The 18,121-nt window shown below is 30.4% G+C and overlaps 3 protein-coding genes and 1 non-coding gene across 7 annotated transcripts; 2 read left to right on the top strand and 2 right to left on the bottom strand.

Annotated features, from left to right (window-relative positions):
* Window positions 1–670: 670 nt before the first annotated feature.
* On the bottom strand, window positions 671–3,306 carry LOC115707941 (putative receptor-like protein kinase At1g80870). The gene has a single exon (XM_030636052.2). It carries the CDS (start codon window positions 3,121–3,123, stop codon window positions 898–900), a length of 2,226 nt encoding a protein of 741 aa, XP_030491912.2. The 5' UTR covers window positions 3,124–3,306; the 3' UTR covers window positions 671–897.
* Window positions 3,307–9,021: 5,715 nt separating this feature from the next.
* On the top strand, window positions 9,022–10,068 carry LOC133034838 (uncharacterized). Its single transcript, XM_061110274.1, has 2 exons — window positions 9,022–9,048; window positions 9,472–10,068. Exons 1-2 carry the CDS (start codon window positions 9,022–9,024, stop codon window positions 10,066–10,068), a joined length of 624 nt encoding a protein of 207 aa, XP_060966257.1.
* A 2,762-nt stretch (window positions 10,069–12,830) lies between these two features.
* LOC115708496 (U6 spliceosomal RNA) lies at window positions 12,831–12,933 on the bottom strand. Its single transcript, XR_004009992.2, has one exon. It is a non-coding gene; the product is annotated as a U6 spliceosomal RNA (small nuclear RNA).
* Window positions 12,934–13,255: 322 nt separating this feature from the next.
* On the top strand, window positions 13,256–17,454 carry LOC115707942 (RNA polymerase sigma factor sigC). Of its 4 annotated transcripts, none has more exons than XM_030636057.2 (7): window positions 13,256–13,733; window positions 14,622–14,785; window positions 14,892–15,380; window positions 15,476–15,706; window positions 16,145–16,285; window positions 16,364–16,564; window positions 16,669–17,454. In XM_030636057.2, exons 2-7 carry the CDS (start codon window positions 14,771–14,773, stop codon window positions 16,954–16,956), a joined length of 1,365 nt encoding a protein of 454 aa, XP_030491917.1. In that variant the 5' UTR covers window positions 13,256–13,733; window positions 14,622–14,770; the 3' UTR covers window positions 16,957–17,454. The 4 variants fall into 4 exon arrangements, with proteins under 4 accessions (XP_030491917.1, XP_030491913.2, XP_030491915.1 ...); XM_030636053.2 differs by lacking the exon at window positions 13,256–13,733 and adding an exon at window positions 14,063–14,350; XM_030636055.2 differs by lacking the exon at window positions 13,256–13,733 and adding an exon at window positions 14,084–14,350 and having other exon boundaries at window positions 14,652–14,785.
* The last annotated feature ends 667 nt before the right edge of the window (window positions 17,455–18,121 follow it).

Genomic DNA, 18,121 nt, shown 5'->3' with positions numbered 1-18,121 from the left:
ACTTTAATTTAGTCACTCAAAAATATTTCAAACTAAATATATATATGTATTTTATTTTATTTATATATTGCATGAGCAATCATGACACACAAATTAAAATTATTATTGTTTTATTTATACACCCAAATATTACTATATTATATTGTCTCAAAATAATAATAATAATAAGTCACTATTGGCATGAATATGAATATGATTAACTAATCTTTTAACGATGCATGCTGATGCCTTGGTATAAATTATAATAATTAAAAAGGAACCACTAAAATAAAGCTTTTCATCTTTTTTTTTTTGTTGAAAGTTTTCTCCACCTTGAAATCATTAATAATGCCAATTTTACATCAAAGTACGTGTTAGTGGATCAAAAAGAAGAACATAAATCAAGATTGAAAGTTGTTCAATTAAAAATCTTGAGCTTTGTTAGTAATAAATCAATTATATTTAATTACTAGAAATTTCAGTTACTCAATTGATGTTTGCCATTTTCTTTTATCTACAAATCAATGGCTAAAAATATTTGATTATTTTCATTCTATATTTTTGATCTTTATATTTCATTCAATACTCATAATCATTCATATATATATATATATATTTCATATTCATATAAATTTCTAATAGTTTTAATTAATCATCAATCAAATCAAGTTTAGTAAATAAGAGAAAAATGTTATAAATTAATATACATTCATTAAAAGAACATAATCCATCTTTATACAACACAATCAATAAGCTTAATTAGTTTGTTTTCAAATTTCAAACAATAACAGCTTATATATAATACACTCTTCAATTAAGAACCCCCAATATTGAAATGTGAAAGAAAAAAAACAAAGATTAACAAAATTAGCAATAAAAGGAAACATTATAATAATAGTAATAATAATGTTATGAAGCCTAATCTGCAATGACCTTGTTTTTTCTTCTGCATTTGCTGTACAACTTAGATGGTGGAGATGGAGAAAACTCAAAGGGCAATGGAGGTAGCTCCATCTCCCCTCTCAAAATCCTAACAATTTCGCCTATATCAGGCCGAAATTCGGGCATTTTCTGTAAACAAGTGATGGCCAAGTTGATGCACAAGCTAGCTTGATCTTTGTTGTACTCATCTTTCAATCTTTCATCAACAAGTTCCAAAATGTTACCAGCTTGAGCTAAGTGTCTACACCAACTTATTAGATTCGCCTTTTCGAGTTTCATCGGTGAAGCAAGAACATGTAGTGGCCTTCTACCAGAAACAATGACAAGCATTAGTACTCCTAAACTGTAAATATCAGCTTTTTCCATTAAGTATCCACAGCCACCATATTCTGGTGCAACATAGCATAGTGTTCCTCTCATACTAGTTGTGCTACTCAGCTCTCTACTGAATATATCTCCACTCCACATATCACTTCCAATTGAGTTGTTGTTGTTGTTGTTCCTCTTCTTTTTCCACCCTCTTCTGAAGCTGAACTCACCATTTTGATGATCTTCACAATCAATTTGACCACCCTGATCATCAAAATTCTTTCTTCTGCGAAAATAAAACCGCCTCCCCATATCGAAATGTGGGATTTTGAAGCCTTTTCTAAACTTGGCTTTAAGCCTTTTCAGCTTATTACTACTCTTAGTACTATTACTACCTTTCTTCTTGTTGCTAATCTCAGCTAAGTGTTCTTCTTTCCACCACTCTTGCATCTTCTTTGGTTTCTTCTTTCGGTTTTTCTTCCCTGAAACTTCAAACCCGAATGCTTGTAAATGGGGTTCATCATTTGCTTCTTCTTCTGGTTTATCTAAGGGAGCTGAAATGTCCATGTCCTCCTCCTCCTCCTCTTCCATCATCATCAAATCAGCTTTGTCAGGAATGCTCTTCTTTTCTTCATCCCAATCAGGATTTGTTGTTGGTCCAATTTGACTCCCAATCCATTCAGTGACATAATCTTTACTGCATAATTCACCACTACCATCTTGTCTCCACCACCAATCTTTCCCCCACTGTTTCATATCAACAACCTCATCAACAACAGAACAAGTGTTTGAATTGGACAACTCCTTACTATGATCATCAATACTACAAGGCTCATCATCATAAGGAACAACAAACTTGTTATGATTCCAACAATCATATTCACCACCACCACCACCACCAACACCAAAATCTACTACTGTTGAAACCTCTTTCCCTTTAGCATTTGCAATGTTGGCATTATAATTCAAAGAATTCAAGTTCAAAGCTTTAACATTATAACAAGCTTTACTATTTTTGGAAGAAGAAGAAGCTTGTAAAGCAAGAGCAAAATCTACCTCATGAGGACTATCTTCCACTGGTGTACTAATTGCAGGAGGAGTCTCTGGAGTCAAATTCCCAGAAAGTTCTTGACTTTTCCCCAAATCTTGACTAAACATATCAACACCAAACTCACCCTCAACCTTAATCCTTGACAACCCAAAATCTGAAATCTTTGCTCTGTACTCAAAATCAAGCAACACATTACTTGGCTTAACATCACCATGTATAACAGGTGGATCACATCCCAAATGCAAGAACTCAAGTGCTCTAGCAATGTCCAAAATGATCTCAAACCTTCTTTCCCAACTCAAAATCAAAACCCCATCTCCAAAAAGTGACTCTTGAAGACTCTTATTAGGCATATACTCATAAACAAGGATTCTGTTATTCCTCTCCACACAATAACCCAAAAGGGTCACCAAAAATGGTGATCTTAGCCCACCAAGAATCTGCAACTCATTCTGAAACTCTCTCTCTGATTGCAAAGACAAAGCATCAAGTCTCTTAATTGCAATCAACTTACCACTCCTCAATATGCCTCTAAACACAGTACCAGAACCACCTTTGCCAATAACATTGGAAGAATCAAAATCATTAGTAGCACTCTTTAGCTCTTTGTAAGGGAATCTTTCAAGCTTTAGAGGTGCACTAGAATCAAATGGAATGGTCTTAGCTCTATTGTGAACAAGAGATTGCCAAAGATGGTAAAGAAAGTAGAGAATAGAAGCAAGTATAACTAAAGAAGCAGAAATGGTCAAAACCAAGAACAAGACTCTAGTTTTGGTTAAGAAACTTGGTGTTGTTGGAGTTGTTAGGGAGTTGGGATTTGCAGGGTAAGGCCTTGCAGGCATGGTTGAGAGATTTCAGCTTCTGGGATTTTCTGGGCTTTGTGATTTTAGTGGTGAAAAATGAAATAAAAAAGAGAAGGGATCTCTCTCTATGGTTACATTATTATTAATATTTTTGTAGCTTTCTTTGTCCTTCTTGATCAGTATCCAATGTGAGTTTGTTTACTTTACAGTTGGATAATCAAAAGAGGTAATTTATACTAATTAAGTGTTAGTTTAATCCTAATTAGTTTTGGGATTTAACAATTATCTTGAATAGTGAGTTTTAGTGATTAAGATTACAAAAAGAAGAATTGGCTAGGGAGGGAGTGAGGGAGGGTCCCAATGCCCCTAGAAACTTTTGACTAAAGAGAAAAAAAGAGAATGAAATGAATTATCAAAGACAAAATAAAGTGAAGAAAAGAAAAAAAATAAATTGGAGGCAAGAAAAGATGGAATACAGTTGTGGGTGGTAAACAGGTTTTGTCTTACATGACATTATATATATATAATTATTATATATGAATGTATGTATTTATTTGTATTGTTTAAGCACGTGCACTGGTCCAAAATTATTAAGCAGTGATTTTTATAATAATATTCAATTATTCATATTCACATGCATGTTATATTGGATATTCTTAGTACTGTCATCATTCTAGTTTGGTTTGGTTCTCTTTAGAAATTTAAATGAAGAATTAATACTTAGCTTAATACAAATACAATTACAAATGCAGACTTTTTAGTGACAGAGGCTAATGTGAACAGAGTTAAATTAGAATTGAGTCACTTTGATTGTGATATGTGAGGGGACCCATTAATCTTCATTTAAGGCATGAAAAAAATATATTGCTGAGAGTATTTAATGTTTGATGAAATGTATGGTTGGTTGGTTTTTGACTATTTGTTTTTATTGTATGTACTTCAAATTTATAAGTTGACCAGTTACAAAACATTATTATTATATGTAATGTGTAAAAGGGTTCTTAAGTTTGATTAATTAGTATAACAAATTAATTGTCTGGTTCTTAATGAAAAAAGAATGGTGGCAATAAGAAAGGAATCTTTCTTTGAAAAAAAGCAAAAAAAAGTAGACAAAACAACTTTTTGTTTGCTCTTTTTTATTGGAACTAATAATAGCTTATCAATTAGGGGATTTAATCAATCTCTTAAACATAATGTTAATAATCCTTATAAAAAATGATTATTACCATATTAAAATTAAGTTATTTTTTTTAAAGTAAACATAAACATGTGATTACTTATCTCATCCCCATCTTTTTATGCTCATGTATAGCAATTTTGAGTACGGTTAAAAAAACATGTTGCCAATTTTTTTCGACAATTTTTTGCAAATGTGTTAAAAATTTAGATGTGTGTTAAAAAAATTGGAGTTTAGTGTGATTAGAGATTATTTTACAAAAAAAAATAAAAATAAATAATGTATATGTTTCAAAAGAAATTATTATGCAAAAAATAACTATAATAATCTAAAATTATAAAGTAGGAAACTTTGAAGTAACTCCTTACTATGAAAAATATATTTATTAAGGGTATATTTTTTTTTTATCTTAAAATATATAACACAAAAAACTTAAATAACAAAGTCTACACCTCCCTTGGAGAAAGACAACCAAAAATATTAGGGGTAGAAATAGATGATAGAAAACCCAAATGAGGAATCCAAAAATTGTTACAACACACACCCATTTATTAATTATTATTAAAAACTACAATCTTACAAATGTTACATATTATTATGTTCTAGAACATAAACATATATTATATATCTTTAGTCTTTAGGGCTAGCTAGCTTTGCTACTACTACTACAACAACAACAACAACACAATGTTACTTTACACGTGTAACAATAAAATGTTTTTCTTTTAAAGCCAATGCTTTAATAATCTAAAAAAAAAATAAAGATAGAAAGGATTTGGTTTGGGTGCAATGTTGGTGTTGTGATAATGCTTATCCACCATACTTGATATATGTGGATCACTCCTTTTTCTTTTGTACAGAGAGAGAGAGTAAGAGTGTGTGTCTCAAGTGTGAAGATAACCCAATCCATCCATAGCCAAAGCCCAAAGCAAAGGAACATGCTTGGTGGGGTCCTCTCTCCTATATCCACCCAACAACACCTTATAAACATATGATTATCATTAATCTTATTATTAGCTACAGTAATAATAATTAATGTTCAACATTATAATTACCAAGTCATATATATTTTATAAATAATTATCATATATAGCATCTTAAAGTGAAAGCGCTCCTCTTATTCTTTGACAAAGTAGTCTCCATTTTTGATACATGATCAAATATCACTTTTTTTCACTACTATGATTTTTCTTTTTTTCCTTATTTGTAGTTTTTTATGTTTTTTTTATTATTATTTTGTTAATAACGTGTCATATATCTCTGCATGTTTTTTGTATCTATCTTCTGCGTCGCTATATATACACATACCATACATTATTCTTTAACCCACGTATACACCTATATATCAACACTAGTCTTTTATTTATTTGTTTTTAGGAAGAAAAAATATTAAATAATAAGTTTAATTTAATTTAAATATTTTTAAAATTAATATTTATAAATAAATTTATTTAGTAACATTACACATTAAAAAGTGTTATATATATATATATAAAAAGCCAAATCATAGGATTAATCATTCATTATTAATAAAGAAAAAACCTAATACTAATGCATTTCATAAATATTCATATGTTATAAGGGTTTTTTTGGCAGTCTTGGAAGTTAAGTGTGAGTGGTCCTAGACTATATATTTCATATTGAGGTAAATTAAAGAAAAGAAACAAAGTTAAGAAAATGTTTGTATGAGACTGAACAATACAATGTAGTAGTCCTTGTTGTTGGATTTCACTAAGAATAATATTTACAGAGAATTATATATCTGACCACAATCCTTACAAATATATGTCTCACTGTTTTTTCTTGTCTAATTTTGAAAATAATCTCTCCAATATATCCAATCCATTGCTTCATTCTTTTCCAAAAGTTACTTTTACTTTTACTTTAATATTGCTTTACAAAATTAGTTTTTCATTTTATTTATTTATTTATTTATTTAAAAAATATAAATAAAAATAAAAGTTCAGATGGGATACACATATATACTATATAACTTAACTGCTAAGGTGAACCGATCCTTTATTTTTATGATTTTCTTTTCTCATTTTAATATTTTATTTTGGAAAAATAGACTTTGACACTCTAGATATATATAATTGGTTGAAAATTTCCGACAAGTAGTGATCGAAACGCTTAGATAGTTATTAGTTAGTTAAATTATTAGACTGAGACCATTTTGTAAAAAAAAATGTAAAAATTAAAAAGACAAATTAATGATTTAAAAAATAAACTATTTCACTAATTATCTATTATTTTAGGGAAATTTACACCATGTACTGTTTTTTCCCATTTTATTACATTTATACTGTTGCACGGCAAATACAACATTTATACTGTTTTTTTTTTTTTTTTTTTTTGGCAGTTTACTGCCTTTTAAACTTTAGCCGTGTGTTTGATAATAATAATATAGCAGTTTACTGTTGCATTGTTGTCATATTCATGTTTCATCATTTTATATTAATAATAATAAAATAAGAAATAATACCCACATCAAAATTTAATTTTTTTTGTTTTATTAGAGTGATTGATTTGGATGTGAGATGTGACAATACACTACTCACTAAAGCAACCCTCTCATCAACTTTATTTATTTATTTATTTTTTTAATTTTAATTTTCTTTTTCATAAAACTCCCTCCATATTTCCTCTTGCCAAGAAAAAATATGTTTCTCTCTCCTTTATCCTTGTGTCTCTATTACTATAAGCGCATAAGATCTTGTTTAGTCTTACCAAAGAAACCCACCTCCTAAACTCTTTCACTTCCTCTCTTCTTTTCCTTCTCTCTTTCTCTATACGTTTTTTTTTCTTCTTGACTGTCCTTTTGTTGTAGTAAACTTGTTCACAAATATTTCTCTATCTCAACCTTTTCTCCATCTATATATAAGGGGTTTAAAAGAAAAACTTAATTTGACATTGGTTTTTTTTAGATCAGTGAAGATAGACAAGCATATATATATATAAAAGATGCAAACAACCGAAAGAAAGTTCAAAAGTCTCCTAAATCTGATAAGGTTTTTTTCTATTGTTCTTGTGTTGTTTTAAGAGTTTTTTCAAGCTGATTATATTTCCTATTTTTTTTTTCTTGCATGTTTTTTTTTTTGTTAGTCTTATTTTATAGTTGTCTGTTTGTTGCAAACAGCCGAAAGAAAGTTCAAAAGTCTCCCAAATCTGATAAGGTTTTTTTCTATTGATCTTGTGTTGTTTTAAGAGTTTTTCAAGTTGATTATATTTCTTATTTTTTTTCTCTTGCATGTTTTTTTTTGTTAGTCTTATTTTATAGTTTTCTGTTTGTTTGACTCTGTGTCTTGTTGTTGTTTTGGTTTTATTTTGTTAACTCTTAGGAAAAGAGTAAATACCAAGTGAAGATTGTTCAATCAACTGATCTGTTCGAAGACATAATTAGGAAAAGGGTTGTCGAGGTGTGTCATTTCATTATTTTAGTTTTAATGTTTTTTTTATGCTTGTTGTTTATGTTCTTAAATTTTTTTTTTGTGTTGTTTTAGAAGTGTTTTCTTATGTTTTTTTATAGGATGGGAATCCAAGTACACCCGATCGAAATACTACCATTCCAAAGTTTTTTTATGCTTGTTTTTTTTTTTATATATTCTGTGGTTTTTTTTTTGTGTTGTTTTAGTAGTGTTTTCTTATGTTTTTTTTATAGGATTGTTGTTGATTTAGTAATTTTTTTTCTCTTTACCAGATTTTATGGTTTTTTCCTGGTGTTTCTATGATTCTGGTGTTGATTTGTCCATCCCCAATCACGAAGGAGGTGCCGTTTGTGCTTTATTACTGTTAACAGTATAAAAGTAAATATTTTAGGTCTGGACAGTATGAAAGAAAAAAAAAAGAGGCTTGGACAGTAAAAAAGAAATTATTGCCGTGTGGCAGTATTATTGTAAAACTTGGGAAAAAAACAGTATTTTTGTAAGTTTCCCTTATTTTATGTTTTATTTACACATGTATTGTAGACTTGTAGTACTAAGGAGTATTTTGGATCGTCTTAAAGTATATTGGGTCTAAGGTTTTAAATTTTAAGGCCCTTATTAGCTACACATGCATTAAATATTTTTTTTTCAAAAAAAAAAAAACAGTAAAATAAAAGTTTGGAATTGATTTTTGACCTAATTTCAAATAAGACACTTTACTACTACACTAAATAATTTTGGGGCTTGAGTATTCAAGGGCCTATGGGGCATGCCGAGCTTGCCTACTTTTAGAGCTGTCCTTAAAGATTACAAGCACCACAAGAAGTGACATAGAATATCGAGACTCACACATTTTAATTTAATGAATTATACGGAAAACTGTTACTTAACTAATTATAAAATTCGCCACTTTAAAATACCAAATAATATATATATATATAATATGAATGTGTTTTGACTTTTTTGACTTCGTAATATTGTATTAACTAATAATTAAGTAGGGTTTTTGGATAAAAAGCTAAACCTCACACGTACTATTTAAACAAATTGAAAGAATATAAAACTATATACATTGTAATTTAGAAAATTATTGCTATAGCTCATGATAATCGATATGTATTTATATATATTTATTTGGAAGAATTTACTATTCTATATATGATATAATATTATATATTCCAAGAAATTGTACCATATAATTTTTGAAAGAAAAAAAAAATACAACATCAACTCGTTTTCCTTCTCCAATTTTTTAGGTTTTTGTCTAAATAAATAAATTTTAATTAAATTACTTTGTAAGGAATTGACTGTTTTACTGAGAAAATTATTACACCAATGACTATGTTTTTAAATCGAAAATCTGTAATTTGAATAATAATAATGAATGATAAAGTGGTCCAAACCAAAGCACTTGATAAAGAGAGGTGATAAATCCATTAATACTTTTTTTTCTTTTTCAAAAGACCACATATATTATATAATCATTCATTGGATTCATCAAATGAATTAATGGAGTGGAATCTCAATTAAACTATGTCTAAACCATTCATGGCCAACATCTATATATATTAATTGATGAATAAACCTTTTTTTATTTTAACTGAAATGGAGTTAAATTTATACATGAATCACATATATATAAACATTGAAAGATATAGTAATTAACTTCAATAGTACTATTTCAATTTTGAGTGCTCCTTCCTTTTATTTATCTTTTTCATATATGACAATTTTCATAATAACATTATTTATTTTATTTTTAAATAATTTTTGGGTGAAAAGCAGCCTACATCTGAAGAAGTGCTATTTTTGGCAAAACTAAACTTTGTTGATTGGTATAATGCTCAAAATCAAGAGTTAGGACTTCCTAATGAACCCCATCGGGTTCGTCTTGAGCATTGGACCCCTCCCACTTTTCCTAAATACAAAGTTAATGTTGATGGTGCACTTTTTTCAAACGAGAAGAGCTATGGTATTGGCTTGGTTGCTAGAGACAGTAATGGTTTGGTCATTCAAGCTAAGACTCTGAAGAAGGCGGGGGACTTGCAACCTCATGAAGTGGAAGCCATTGGTATCAAAGAGGCTCTAAGTTGGATTAAGGACAACAATTGGCCTAACGTGATTGTGGAATCGGATTGTCGTCGAGTTGTGTTGGACCTTCAAGGAAATAAAGATATGACTTCCCCTTATGGTCATATAATTTTAGATTGTAAGGCTATGTTAGCCTCTGTTACGGATGTTTCTCTTAATTTTGTTAAGCGGTCTGCTAATAAGGTTGCGCATTCATTGGCGCGATCTTCTCTTTTTGAGGCTGACCGTGTTTTTAGTGGTGTTGAGTTACCTACTGTAATTGCTTCCTTTGTTTTGGAAGATTTGATTTAATGAAATTTCATTATTATTCAAAAAAAAAAAAAACCAAGCCAAAAGAATAAGAAATACAGGAAATGATCAAGAAGAAGAAAAATGATCAAATTGGCCCATGAATTTTCAAACATAGTACACACAAATAAATAAACTTAAGAAGTCCATTACAGAAAACAAACATAATACACAAATATTCTTGCAATTTTATTGTTGTGACTAGAAACTCACTAGCCTTAAGGGAGAAAAGTCACATACAAAAAGTTTGTGTTCTTGCTGAAATTTCTACAGTGATGATTGAACTATTAATTATATCTAAATTTAGACATAGATATTATTGGTTTTTTTAAAAGAACATATCTCACATTCTGGTTTTAAAAATACAAAATTAATGAAAACGACATAAATCTCCAGAAACAAAAACAGCTAGCGATATTTTTTACGAAAACGACAAGGATTTAATAAAACGGCAGAAAGCCTCTAAAGCGACAAAAATTGAGAATACACGTTAATTTTAACGACAATAATTTTGGAAAGAGACAATCAAATTGAAGACGATAATTATTTCGGAAAACGACAGCAAAGTCGTAAACGCCAATAATCAGGATAAACGAGATTAAATTGACAAAAAACGACATTAAACATTAAAAACGACAATAAACATGAAAAAAAGTCTAGAAAAATGGCAAATAATCAAGCTTTTTTGTTAATGTTAACGTTGTTTTCTAATAATGTCGTGTTTCATCATTTCTGTCGTTTTTCAAGGAATCAATTTAGCATTTCTATTTTTTTTTAAGTTGTCATGAAGTTCAAGAAGGTTAGAGGCTTAGAATACTTTCTCTAAAATAAAGATTTTTATAAAAGTTTAAAAAACTGTACTAAAAATAATGCTATAACATTAACAAATGCTCTAAATATTTTTATCATTTTAAAGTTTCTTTAAAATACACTATTTATGCTTTATATTTATGGATTACTATTCATTGCTTTAAATATATTTTATTAATTATTTTTGTATGGAGATATATATTAATATCATATATTTAAAATGAATAAAATATAATAAAATTTTTAAAAAATAGAGTTTTAATGATAAATTTTAAAGAAATTGATGTATGGTGTAATGTAGAAGTGTGGTGTAAAATGGAAAAAAAAAATAAAGTTTTAATAATGTATTTTAAATGATGGAGTAAAAAAGCTGGTAGGAGTATTCTTAACTTCTTAATTTGCTCCAATTTCTTTCACAGCAACATAAGAAAAACTACTACACCAGATATTAATGTAAAAACAAAATCTTTTTTAAAAAATGCAAGGTGCTTCTACATTGCACTATAGTAAAATGAGTGCACTGACGCAAATCTTAACTATTTCGACATTTAGAATAATTTTTTAGTTCAATTTTTTTCATAGTCATATATGTTATAGTTATTTAAGACATTTTGTAAAATTTTGAAAAATTCAAAATAATTTATAATATATAATTTAATGTTCAACCCGTCTATTTTACTCGTGTATAAAATAAAAAAGTTACACATGCATCATGCTCTTTAAACTCTATTTTTGTCGTGTTAATTTTTTTTGAATTTCTCAAAATTTTTGTAGAATGTCTTAAATAACTATAACGTATTATACGATCATAAAAAAAATTGGACTAAATTTTATTTCTAGAAACCGAAATAAATAAGTGTATCGGTACACCAATTTTAAGGGGTGCATTATAAAATTTTCCAAAAAAAAATATATCTATTAACTATCATTAGAGGAAAATCTTTCTAAAATTAGACAATAATTGATCTGTGAACTTTTATATACTTGTGTACTATACCAAAGACTTCTAGTTTAGTGAAATAAATAAAATCATTGACATTAAATAGTGAAATACATCAATAAATTTGACAATCGAGGTATAAGTGCAACTTCAACAAGATTGTTAGTGATTGTCACAGTCAGAAAAATGGGATTCATTGTCAAAAAAATTTAACTTTTCAAATGTAAATATTTGGAGCGCTAGCGTCGCTGCTACTGCTACTGCTACTCTTTATTTTTTCTTTTCTATTGTGATTAGTCAGTTTAAAAGTATTATAATTAAAAAATAAAAAATGGAGTCCACCAACATATCTAGAAAGTAGCTAAGGTTGAATTTGCTCTAAGCAGAAATCTGCAAAAATAATAAATAAATAAAATAAAATTACACAAAACTAATATCATACTAAAACAATACTTAGTTAAGAGATCACACAAATATACATTTATCAATATTCCAATCAAAAAAGATAAGATTTGGATCTCAACATAGTCCAACTTGAAAGTTCACAACTAAAGCGTTTCACAACTAATATCTAGTGTTAATGGTTGTTGTTTGTTGGTTTTGATAAAGAAGAGAGCTTTTGATAAATATACCTTTTATTTGAGAATCAACATAAAATACAAATAAATTTTTAGATTATTTTTCTAGCAAAAAAATATTTTGGGGCCTTATGAACTAATGATAAAAAAAGAGAAACTTATAAAAATACTGGAATTTTGGTTAACTTTTATAAAAATACTGTCACACGGAATTTTTTCCAAAAATATTGTGTTTTTATAAAACACCAGTAAAACACAAAGCAGTATAACTCAAAACAACAGTAGAACACTAGTAAAACACCAGTGAAAACTTAACACAGTATACTGCAGTATGAAACTTATTAAAAAACACAGTAAAAAAGTAAAAAAATACCGTCTGGCAGTATTTTTGTAAAAAAAAATAGCAAAAGTTAATATACCATGTAAATTTCCCTAAAAAAAAATTGGACCATTTCTCGATTTGTGCGTGTCATCCTTGCGCAGGGGCCATGCTAATCTTCTCTGTATCGTTCCAATTTTATCGGATGTTCCCGAAGGGACAAGTTATTGCACTGAGATAAAAATATATAAAGACTCAAAACAAACTGTATCTTGGCAATGTGGGACAATGTAAGGATTTAACACATTAGTTGGTTGGTCGAATCAGCCCAAGAGCAACGTCGAGCCTTGTGGGCCTAGAGGATCCGTACAAATCAAGCCCAGCTCAATCAAAGCTCAAACGACAACTTCGCACATTCTTTTTCTTCTTAAACGACACATCTCTTAAAGTTCTCTCACACTCGCCACATAACCGCCAACAAACACTCTCTTAGCGGCGGCGGTGGCTTTTAATAACCCAAAACACATGTCGTTGGTCTCCTTTCGTTGTCGTTTTTGGAGACGAACCCATATTCTTTCATGGAGAAATCAGGTATGTTAAGGTGTTTTTGTTAATTTTCATGGTGAAAGATTGGGAATTGAGTGAAGTTTGTATGTGGGCGAATGTACCCAATAGACCCCAGTAGCAGAACTTCGTTTGTTGTAGTCTCCATTGTCGCACTGTTGAGAAGCACAACTGCAAAGGTTGAAGAGTTTGCACTCCAACTGTTCGACGAATGTTCGTACAAACGACGTTTGTCTAAACTCCCTCTTTCCATTTAAGAAAAAAAACATCCTTTGTGGTGACCCTCGTGAGGTTTCTTTGCCGTATTAATTTTGAGACCTGACACTCTCTGTCAAAACTCTTGTTTGAATTTCCGGAGTGAAAAAAATCAAAACCCTTGACTGCGATTGTTGGACTGTTTGACATGCTGCACAGAATCTGTAATGTGACAGATCAAGGTACCCAATCCATAACAAAGGTACATACTTGCACGAATATATAGCACCTTAATAATATTTTGACATTTTTAATGCCATCATTTTTCTCTGTTTTTACTTTAATTTTTCCTTTGTAATTTTCTATGATTTTTTTTTTTATCTTTGTAAAGAGTCATATGTAATGAAAACTCATTTGGGTGCTTTACTTTGCACACTCAAATAGTGTATTCCTTTTATATATTTTTGGTATGTGAATAATTGTAATCTAAATTTGTTTTCTGCATAAGTATTAAGTAAAATTCAAATATAAAAAAATTAAAAACTTCTCAACTCTTTTATTTACTTTGGACCCACCAAAAACATGTATAACCAAGACCCAATTAAAAAGAGATGAAGAACTGGTGGTGGAGATGTGACAATACCCAACATATCCAACTAGTAGCTTCTAAGTGTTGCTGGCTCACCCAGTTAAAATCTTTCTTCTTCTGTTTGGAGTCTTTAACTTTTAATGGACCCAGTTTCTCCACCACCTTCTCCTTCCTTCCAACTAAGACAATGGGTTTGGGTTTTGGTTTTAGGCTAAATCTCAAGTGGGGTTTTCCCCTTCACTCTCGTTTCCACTCTAATTCAACTTTTAAGCTCATGTCAGCTTCTCCTGGTAAGTTCATTGTTATTAAAATCTTTCTTTTGGGACCTTCAAATTATGTTCATGAAGAATCAGTTCTCAATTATGTTTTTTTGGTCTTAAGGCAATTGATATCTTCATGTTAACTTATGAGATTTGCCCATAAGATAAAATTGTTTTGAGCTTTAATAAGATGGAAAATTTGATCATGTCATTTGAACCAATATAGACTGTATTAATGTTTTGGCAAAACCATATATGTGATCAGCATTTGAGAATGTGTTTTTCAATTTCTTTTGCTTAGCTATAGTCAAGGAGGCTTCTTTCGTTTCAGCAAGGCTGTCTTTCTTGTCTGTCATCTCTGAAGAAAGTGAGACTATTGGTAGAGATTCTCTTACAGCTTGCGCCTTTTCGCCTTCATCTCCACAAATCTTAGAGAATGATTTATCAATAATGGAAGAATTGAAGGTTTGAAATTATTTGCTTAATATCTCAATTGTGCTTGTTTTTACTATATCTTCTTTTTCAAACTATCACATATTTGAGTCTACCACATGATTCAAATGATTACCAGATGCCTGCCAAAGAAAACATAAATGCATACAAGGCATCAAATTTTGGGATATTGATGCAAAACCTTGGTGTTTTGGAAGAGAGTTTTTCTGATTCAGATGTGCTGAGATTAGAAAAAGAGATTTTGACTCATCTAAGTAAGCTTGGAGCACTTAAGTTATTTAATACTCGTTTGTCAAACACTCTTCAAAACTCAATCTTTTCGGACTTAGCTAGCACATCCACAGAGCATGTTGGAGAAAATAAGATAAGAAGCGAAATTGAAAGCCCCACAAGTAGGACCATTGTTCGAACTGGTAAAAGGGAAGAAAGAAGATCAAGAAAAAGAAAACTGGAAAACCCGAAAACTCAGTCTTCTCAGCTGCCTGTAGAAACAATTTTGCAAGGTCCTCTACAGCCTTTTGTTTCCACTATGAAAGGATCTAAGAAATGTAGCCGTAAAAGGCTCGCAATTGCAAAAAAGGAGGCAGAACTTTCAACTGGGGTGAAGGTTGTGTTTGTGTCTAATGCTCTTTGTGCTGTTTTTTTTATTATTAAGCTTGTGTTTCGGGAATGTCTTACAAGCTTTAGGACTAATGTTTTCAGATGATTTCAAAGTTGGAGCAAATCAGAATAGCTTTGGAGATAGAAACCGGTGGAGTTGTCAGCTTGAGTTGCTGGGCAGAAGCTGCTGGTGTTGATGAAAAAATGCTTAAGCAGCAACTTCATTTCGGTTGGCATTGTCAGGACGAGGTTATAAGGAGTACTAAGTCCTTAGTTCTATACCTTGCAAGAAAGTATAGGGGTTTAGGAATAGCCTTGGATGATTTACTTCAGGTATGTTAGATATAGCATAATTGTAAAACTTTACTTTTATAGCAGAACTTCCAAGTTTCTGGATCCTAGAAAAACAAATGATACTATTTTCGTTTTAGGTGATGAATATCAAGTCTTACAACCACATGATATCACAGAAAATACTCACAAAATTGCAGAACGTAAATATTCTGATGAAGGGGTTGTAGTTGTAGATCATATCATGAAAATTTTGACATGAATGGAGGTCATTTGTGGCCTTGGTGGGAATAGGAAATCAATACGTAGATTTGTTTAAAGACTTTCTTGCCATGTTTCATCAAATGCTTTGTCTATATATGAAAAAAAAAAAGGAAACAAAGAAGAAACAAAAGGTTACTTTCGTTTCCTACAAATGCAATCACATGATAGTGATACTCTATTCCAACTAGTGTTTACATTCCAGTGCTTATCTTATAGGCTGGAAAGATTGGTGTACTGCAAGGTGCAGAAAGATTTGATCCTGCAAGAGGTTATAGATTCTCAACTTATGTCCAATACTGGATAAGAAAATCAATGTCAAGATTGGTGGCCCGGCATGCAAGAGGGATAAAAGTTCCGGTATATATTTTTCTCCTTTTCAAGAATATCATGTGTTTTAAGAGTTGATTATTAATCCACTTGTTTTTCTTTGTATAGGGTACATTAAGCAAGGCAATTAATCGGATACAGAAAACTAGAAAAGCGATCACCAACAGTCGAGGGAAATGTCAAGACGACAATGAGATCGCAAAGCTTACTGGCCTTTCGTTGGATAAAATCAGATCAGCTAGCCAATGCCTAAGAGTTGTGGGTTCAGTTGATCAGAAAATAGGAGAATCCTTTCAAGGAAAGTACCTGGTATGATTTAAAATCTTCTATCTTGTCATATCTTGAAAATGCAGGGGTGAAGCTATTATTACTATTTCGGTATGATTCAAATTGTGTTGTGACTCATGTTGCAGGAGTTTATGGCAGATATGTCAATAACGACTCCCGAAGAAACTGTAATGAGACAACACATGAGAAAGGATATCCATAATCTTCTAGCAGGTTTAGATTCAAGAGAGAGGCAAGTGATAATTTTACGTTATGGCCTTAATAACTACCAGCCTAAATCGCTTGAGGAAATCGGGAAGCTTTTTCGGGTAAGCAAGGAATGGATAAGAAAGATAGAAAAGAAAGCTCTAACAAAGCTGAGGAATGAAGAAATCAACAGTGATTTAAGTCAGTACTCAAAATTTACATACTAGATTAATAGAGAGTCTCTATGGTTAACTTGTGAAGATCCAATATTTCTGTTACCCTGTTGCACATAGATATTGAAATTCACTTTTACAGTAGAAAAGTTTGAATTCTTTTTGATCTATACTGATGGATTATTATTAACTACCATCATCATCTGGAAGAGAAACAAGAACTCAGTCAAAAGAAGGAGAAGAAGAAGAAGAAGAAAAGAGCTAGTCCCTTTGCTCCTATCAGGCTTAATCGGGCTTCGGAACATGTGATTGAAGTTTGTTGATCACAGTACATAACAGAAAAAAACAGTTAGAGGTGCTCCTGTGTATTGTAATGTGGCCAGAGAATACGCGGTTTCAGCTACCGAACAAATGTATTTCATAGCTCTCCTTTTCTGTAAAGCATAATTTTTGACCAATAGCTACATGAACGCATATTACATTTTGCCGAGAATCGTATTTGTAGCTACTGTTGTTATCAATACTGTAAAATCTATATCTTCTGGTGCTTCATATTTTAAATCTTCCACATTTTCAGTCATGTATTTGCACCATTACTGTTGTTGTAATGTTTCAGTTCTCTAGCCTTGGGATTGGAAGATTCCACGCTACCCAAATTCATTGTTTTCTCAGCTATTTACTGATAAAATAAAACCTCAGCAATTTTTACTGAAACATTAATCATTTTAAAGAGAATCAAAAATTATGGTGGCGTTTGGTAACACTTTTTTTAATTAGTTTTCTATTTTTAAAAGTGGAAAAGTGAAAATATTTTTCAAAAATATGTTCTATAAAACTGTTTTTACTTTTTAATTTTATAATTAGAAATCAAAATTTTAAAAACAAAAAAAAATCACTTTCAATATTTTTTTAAACAGTTTTTTTTCTTAATCAATCTTTTGGATTACGACCAGATTCGGACCCAAATCCCCTCCCCACGGCCCCGGCGCTGAACCCCGCTTCTGACTTGAACCCAAATCCGACCCCGGACCTAGACCCGACTTAAATAAAATCAAAAAATAAAAATAAAAAAGAACTTTACAGAACACACTTTTGTTTTCTATTTTTAAAATTAAAAAACAAAAGTGGTTACAGAACGCATTTTTGTTTTTCAAAAATAAATTTTTTAAAAACAAAAATTTTATTTTCATTTTGTGATTAAAAAATTAAAAAACAAGAG

Source organism: Cannabis sativa, chromosome 1 (genome assembly GCF_029168945.1).
Source record: "Cannabis sativa cultivar Pink pepper isolate KNU-18-1 chromosome 1, ASM2916894v1, whole genome shotgun sequence".
In the NCBI taxonomy this organism is placed as follows: domain Eukaryota; kingdom Viridiplantae; phylum Streptophyta; class Magnoliopsida; order Rosales; family Cannabaceae; genus Cannabis; species Cannabis sativa.
The sequence above is the reverse complement of the archived record's forward strand: the minus strand, read 5'-3'. Positions and strand labels throughout refer to the sequence as shown.